Consider the following 7,573-nt stretch of genomic DNA (forward strand, 5'->3'; position numbering starts at 1 on the left):
GCACATGAATAGTAGGTGTACAGCGCTATATAAAATACATCACAATCTGTTTTAATAAATCTGTTAAGGCCTTAGCTAACTATGTATATTGTGCCAAACCATGTGCCATATTCCAACCTGATGAATTAAAAAACATAGTTTAAGTACAGGCTGAGTGTTTTTCATCAAATTCACAGACGGCTGTTCAGAGCAACGCACACACACACACACCCACCCACACACACATGCGCACACCCACAGACACAGACACACACATTCAATCTGAGTCGCTATCTTCAGTTTGCTATTAAGAGGAGTGCTGGGCCAAGAGAGCTCTTGACTCTGACAGGCTCTCCATATCCTACACGCACGCACACACACACACACACACACACACACACACACACACACACACACACACAAGCACATCCTCTCTTGCTCTTCTGACCATCAGGTAGAATGAGGTGTATAATTATGGGGTGTTTATGACTGTGTTTCATCACTTAGCAACAGTTTTACAATTACTTACTTCGAGGAGGTATAAAACATATTTGGGACATATCTGGGACATATTTGGAGGACAGATTTGAATTTTTACCCGGAATGATGTGACTTGAAGAAAAAAAACCCTGCACGATGTGTAAATAATGTAAAGATGAGGATGTTTCATTTAGTAGATTATGGTTGGATTGAGAGTAAAGCAAGCTGTGATTTTGGGCATCTTCAATGTCATGTTCAGCGATTGGCTGTACTTAGCTCAACCCTCTCATGCCACTGCTGCTTCCAAAAAAAAGAACAGGATTGCGAAACCTCGAACTCAAGGCTTCCAAACCGTAGTCCACAAACGTCATGCACAATCACTTGAAAAGTTCATACTCAGAGACGACCGTGTCTGAGTATGAACTTGTGTGTAACCTGCTGTGCTGAAACACAAAAGAGGAGTGCTAATTACCAGCAGCAGCAGTCAGTGAGTAGTTCTGAATCATAAACTTAACCAAGTGGTTATCTTTCAACAGTAATGTGGAAGGCGAAACCGAAATGATGTCATCTGGTTAATTGGCAAAGGGACTGCATTTACATAGCACAAACACACACATTTAACACACAATCAACTGTGATTAGTGGACAAGCCACTCTATCTCCTTTTAAACTAAACATCTTCCTTCCTCTTAGTGGGACATTTTTATTTAGATAGTTTAACATTTGAGCTGCTTTAAAAAAAAACTTTTTATTTCAGACATATTTGCTGGTATATGCAGTGATTCCTCATAAACAATTTGTTCTTCCTGCCACTCTTCAACCGTCACCTTTCGTAAAGGAATAGACGCCGTAATCTAAATGGCAGGATGACATCACTGACTCACTAAATGGCTCTCATATTGCTCCCCTCCCCTGACGCTGCTGTGTGGGATTTTTTTTCTTTCCCATCAAGCTACTGCGAGTTTGCGCACAAAGTGTGATCTGGCATAAATAGACATTTCCCAAATTCATTTCAGTTTGTTTTAGTACTGCTTCTGTGCCAGGGGGTGGCATTAAACCGTTTCCTCCGTGAAGCATACGGGAGAAACAAATCCAGGCAGCTCAAAAAAGAAGTGATGAAGTGAAGTGATGAAAGCCGCTGTCTCGAGTGTATGTCGGCTGGAGTGGGAAAAGGGAGAGCACACGTCACTGACAGCTGCTTCTCTTTGTAAGAAGATGTTATTCCCGTTGAAACATGTGTAATGTCAGCCACAGTGTGTGTGTGTGTGTGATTGTCTCTCTGAGTCATTGTTAAATCTTCTCTAAGTGATAATTGAAAAAAAGGAAGCAAGCACAATATATCTAATGATAATGGACCAACGGCACAAAGCTGCTGCATGTAAATGTAATATTCTGCTGTTGTTTCATCATCAACATAACGGTTCGCATTGCTGCATTTTTATTAATTAAAAAAAAATCTTGCAGCTCAATGAGGAACTCACTAAAGATATGTGCTTGTGTTCCCCTGTGTGTGTCTTTTCCCTCCGTGAACTGTCTGTCCTCTTCGTCCTCATCCAGGTGAGCCTTATGCACAACGGCTGGCCGGTGATTTCAGCATTTGCCGGTGACCAGGACGTGACACGCGAGGCGGCCAGCAATGGTGTTCTGATCCAGATGGAGAAGGGAGACCGGGCCTACCTCAAACTGGAGAGAGGAAACCTTATGGGAGGATGGAAATACTCCACCTTCTCCGGCTTCCTGGTGTTCCCCATGTAGAGAGAGCGAGAGGGGGCCGAGGAAGGGGAGGAGTGAGGGAGCCGGTGGGAAGACGGAAAGTGTGACGACGACGGCGGATCGAGGGAGAAGAGGGGCGTGGGATCGAGGGAGAAGAGGGGCGTGGGGGAAGAGAGAAAAAAGGATGTGAATAAGACGATGGAAAAGAAGAAGAAAGAAGGTGACAACAGACTCTGAGAGATGTTAGAGAGATGTAAGAGCTGAAATGAGAGGAGAATTAGGAAGCCAGTACGTGGAAGTGTATGACGAGCTTCTTCACTTCCCTTCCTCTTTCCATCCGTCCTTTCATCCATCCTTTATCCTCCCTCTGTAGTTCTCTGTGGCTTGACTGCAACTTTGGACAGCCAAAACTTTTTTTATTCTCTGCTGAAAGACGCAATTGATTCATTTATGTGTTCCAGAGTGTTCTAAAGCCCGAGTGGAACCCAAACCCCCCATTCCTCCAAATTCATTCAATTCATACATTTCTGCCAAGATAACCTTTGAAGAATGTTTCCTGAAGAGCTGCTCTCTACGTCTCCAATTTACTATGGCCATAGTGGAGGTCTTTTTTGTCTTTTTTTTTCACGCTTGACATAAATTGCACAGATTTTGGATCAGCCTCGACTCCGAAGCCAAACTAGATTTGTCTTCTCTGATCACAAAGCTAGCTACGTGTACATCACTCTGTAAAGCTGTGTTTTGTAGTTCTTATAATAATTATTGGCTTTCAAAAAAACTCTGATCCCGAGACATTTTTTTTCTTGTCTGGTGTCAAAGTCTTCCACCACACAACTCATGTGCAATATACAAATAAAGCGCTTCTTAGGCATAATTCAGGCGACAATTTACGTTTCTGTACAAAATATAATCGGGAAAACAAACAAGCATATAAATGTAGGGGGGGTGGTGGGTCAGGTTGCTATCTATCAGGAAACTGACTTCCCAAAAGCACTCGCTGTGTCTAAAATGGGAAGTATATAGTAAAGGTTACAACCGCAGGAATCTCATGTAAACTGTTAAATGTAGACACAATTGTGTTAAACAAAAGCCCAATCTGCAGCCAAATGCTCAATTCATAACTGTGACTCTCTTGTGACTTTATCCAATAACCTTAAGATTGGTATTGATACGAGTCACACAGAAAGTATTGCTGTACCTTCCTCCGTCCGTAAATCTTTTTCTACATCATCTCTCTGGCAGCCACACAAACATTTGACTTGACCTCCATCCTGTACACCTCCATACCTCCTCGGTCTCTTCCTTCATCACCGCTGCTTTTTTTTCCTTCAGATTTCTGCCCCTCTCCAGGATCTTCTTCTCTCTTTGACTAAATGCAGATTTCTATCTTCCTTTTTTGTATACCTCTGTTATCTCCCCTCCCTCAACAGTCCATCTTCCTCTCCTCATGTCTGTACTTTATCTGCTGCTGTACTCGTTCGCCTCCCAGCACGGATTCTTCCTTGCTTTTCTTCAATGTTGGACTTTGGACACTGAAACCAACACAACCACAAACTCTACATTTACACAGTCTATCTAATACAAATGGATATATACATATATCAAATTCTAAGCCACCATTTCTATTCTACTGGTATTATGATGATAATGATGATAATACTAATACTGAAAACTGAATCTGGTTGATGACTATAATATCTGTATTTCCGTACTTCAATGTTATATAAAAAAAATATTCTATGAGAAACTTATTAGTGATTGTGTGTGGAAATCTGAGGCTGCCGTTCTGCTCTTCTGATTAAAAAGAATGCTTCTTGTTTTTTGTTTTGGGTGAAACCAAGTTGTGGCTAAAAAGCTGAAACTACTACATATATATATATATACATATATATATATATATATATATATATATATATATATATATATATATATATTTGAAAAAAATCTATATATATATATATATATATTTGAAAAAAATCTACAGCTAAAAAGGAATTTTATTTATTTAATATTATTATTATTCATCAATCATTAATATCAATTCATCTACTGTTTTCTTATTTATTTGCTCTGATGAAATCAATAAAATTTAAATGGTACTTTTATTTTTCTTAAACCTACTTTCCTCCTGGCCCGTCACTTTATTTCCTTAATGCTGGCATTACTTCTGAAAGCGATCAGAAACACACACCGCTCCAGGTGTGTGGATGTAATGGTGGGTGGTGTCTCTCTTTCTTTCTCTCTTGTTATCGTCCTCTCCTCCTTTCTCCACGCCTCCGCAGATCTTTGCTCAATAACTTCTACACTGCATATCTTTATGTTTCTCTCTCATCAGACGATTAGGGTTTCCCTGTTTCTGCTCTTTCTCTTCTCCTGGTCCAGCTAATCCTCCTTTTTTATTTGAATCCCCATCCACTCTCACTCACTCTATCTCTCTCTCTCTGTCGCTCTCTCCACTCTGATAGTTTTCAAGGTTTTGTGGTTCGTTTCTCTTCAGACTGTAATTAGCTCCGGTGGGAGAATTATTGCTGGAATAACGAGCAAACATCAACATCCTCTTACCTCTTCCTTCAGACACGCCCCCCCCCCCCCATCTCACTTAATTTCCTTTCTTTGTGTTTTCCTTTCCCGCCGATTAATTCCCTCTCCCGTGGTCCTCTTTTACATGTCTCTTCTCAACTTGTCCTCACACCTAGATGACAGAGAATAGGTTGTCTGCTGCTCGTGTTGTTAATCGGTCTCAGTTTTAAACACGTAACTTTGTTTGATTTAAGAAAAATACATGGTTTGGGTTCAAATAACTGTTACATAACATAGGTCACGTTGCGTTCGTGAATTTACAAACGCAAATTTAAAAAAGTCAACTTTCTTCCATCATAATTAGCTTCCTCGCCTGCTTCCTGTCGTCTCCCCGCCCACTCAGATCCGTCTCAATGGCCTTTCCTTCCTTTTGCGTTCCCCTTTCTTTTGACTTTACTTATTTTTTATGTCGTCTTGTTGTTTTTTTTCTTCTTTTTTTTTACATCCATTTCCCCAAAATACTGTATCGACATATATATAAGTAATGTTTGTTCTTAATTTGGTTAAACTAAAGTCATCCAACTTCGCAGGAGTACTTTCAATTCTCTTCTTGACTCATCGACCATCTGTTGTTTCTGCCATCTTTATGTTAAACGTTTGCTTCGATGTAGGCACCTAAAGGTACTCTGTTGAGGCAAAGAGTTCAAACTTACCAAAGCTAGTTAGCTTAGCTTAAAGGCTGGGTACAGGGGGAACACGTACAGAACCGCTAAAGTTGACAAATTAGCTTGATGTAGCTTGCTCCTCCCACTTCTAGTCTAAATGCTAAGCTAGCATGAAGCAGGCTGTAGCTTTACATTCATTAGACATGCAGGAGCTGCTTTAATCTAATTTAAATTCCGGAAAGGTAGGGAAAAAGTGTTCCTAAAACTTGATGACGACATTCCTACTTGAGGACATACAAGATGTATTTGACATACAGTACATGACTGAAGTGATAATCAAATTATTGACTTTATTTTGACATACCAGTTGATTAATTGAGTAAATGTTAAGTAAGAAAAAAACTCATCTGTCTGAACGTTGGCCAACACTTGAATACAGGTATAGATTCTTAAAGACTTCCAGAGTGAGCTTAGACACCAGTCACATTATCATATACACATAATCCATCCAACTTATTTAAATCAGTAAAACAATATAATAATAATAACAACAAGCTCAGAACTTTGGGTATTTCCCCGATCTGGACTAAACAAAGATGCCTTCCTTGACCTAATGTGTGTCTTCTTAGTGTAGCTACTTATATTGATGATTGATTGTTATTTAGCACATGTAGTTTATTGAGTATCATAGTGGAATAAAACCCACAATGCATCTGGGAGCCTCACATTGTTCGAACAAGACGACACGTGTCTTTGCATCCTAGCTGGTTTGGCCCCTTTTGTGCAAAGAATATGAATACATGCAAAAGAGCAATCCTGTTTTTGTTTCACTTCAGTGGACCTGGACTTTGACTGTAACCCTCGTGTCAGGAGCATTACACAGTATGCATTGATCCTGGGCACTGCACTCTTTTTTGGGAGTGAGAGGGAAAATAGCCTTGTCATTGCAAAAAACACATTTTTATTAATGTATGTACGTAACAGTTTCAAGGCTGCTAAATATATACACACACGTACACACTTAATAAGAAATATTGTGAATAAAATAGTAATAAAATAGTATTTATATATACTATTTTACTATATTTTACTATATAGTATATATATATATATATATATATATATATATATATATATATATATATATATATATATACTATTTTGCTATTTTATTTACAATATTTCTTATTGAAAAACAAAAGTCTTAACGAAAAAAGTGCTGCATAATAATATTGTTTTTTTTCTTCATAACTCTGTTAACTCACTCGCAGCAACACCTGATAAGCATTTACAACAGTGTGTGTGTGTGTGTGTGTGTTCAACAGTGTGTCTGCTTTTGTTTGTGTGTTCATTTTCCTCACAGCAGCAGGTCCAAAGGCCTTGTCCTCCAGCTGTAATCTGATTGTGGCAGAGCGAGGGGGACATAATTGTCTGCAGCAGGTCACCGCATAGCAAACAAAGTGGAAGTGTGTGTGCGATGTGGCTCTCCTCTCCTACTCTGTAAAACAGAAGATTTACGGCGTAAAACAGCAAGCGACTGTTTATTAAAAACAGGTTATATTCTGTTTTTGTAACAGTTAAACACAGTAAATATATATCAACCCAAACAATAATTTGTGCATCTATTCATTTGTAAAAAAAAAACATTTTGTTACTGTTAACATTGTACTGATAATGGAAATACACCGTATTATGGACAACAATAATTATCGTAATTTTTGCATTTATTACTTAAAAAATGACTATTGTGCGAACAACTGAAATATAACGTATTATAATCATAACAGCCAGCCCTGTAATCTGTGCATTTATTATTTGATATTATTTAATTAATTTGATAGCATTATTTGTACAAAAATGGTCATGGAAATACGCTATAGCAGATCACTGCATAGCAAAAGTGAGTGTGTGTGGTCTGCGGCTCTCCTCTCCCCTCATCTCCTCCTCTCAATGTCAAGAGAAAGCTGACAGTTGGGTCTGATGCAGCATTATATTTTCAGCTCTATGGAAATGTGCTCACACTTATTTACAGTTGCCAAGACCACACAAACACACACACACACACACATACTTTGCCATACACACTTCGGCCCCTATGCCCTCTCACTCCAGCCAGATGGGCATGAGGGCAGACAGACAACAAGACAAACCGAGAGAGTGCAAGTCAGATGGACATCTATGGAAAAAAAGACAGACCAGCAGTTCTTTTATCCCAA

General features: G+C 39.1%; 1 protein-coding gene across 1 annotated transcript in view; it reads left to right on the forward strand.

The window, feature by feature from the left end:
* Positions 1–4,156, forward strand: part of cbln1 (cerebellin 1 precursor) — an 18,859-nt gene extending 14,703 nt beyond the window's left edge. The window contains exon 3 of the mRNA XM_068603827.1: positions 2,017–4,156. Coding sequence (XP_068459928.1) covers positions 2,017–2,214 — 198 coding nt within the window. The 3' untranslated portion in view covers positions 2,215–4,156. The remainder of the gene's footprint in view (positions 1–2,016) is intronic.
* Positions 4,157–7,573: the final 3,417 nt, after the last annotated feature.

The sequence above is a fragment of the Clinocottus analis genome, unplaced genomic scaffold, assembly GCF_023055335.1.
Source record: "Clinocottus analis isolate CAN_PGR_092001 unplaced genomic scaffold, fCliAna1.0.p SCAF_6, whole genome shotgun sequence".
In the NCBI taxonomy this organism is placed as follows: Eukaryota; Metazoa; Chordata; class Actinopteri; order Perciformes; family Cottidae; genus Clinocottus; species Clinocottus analis.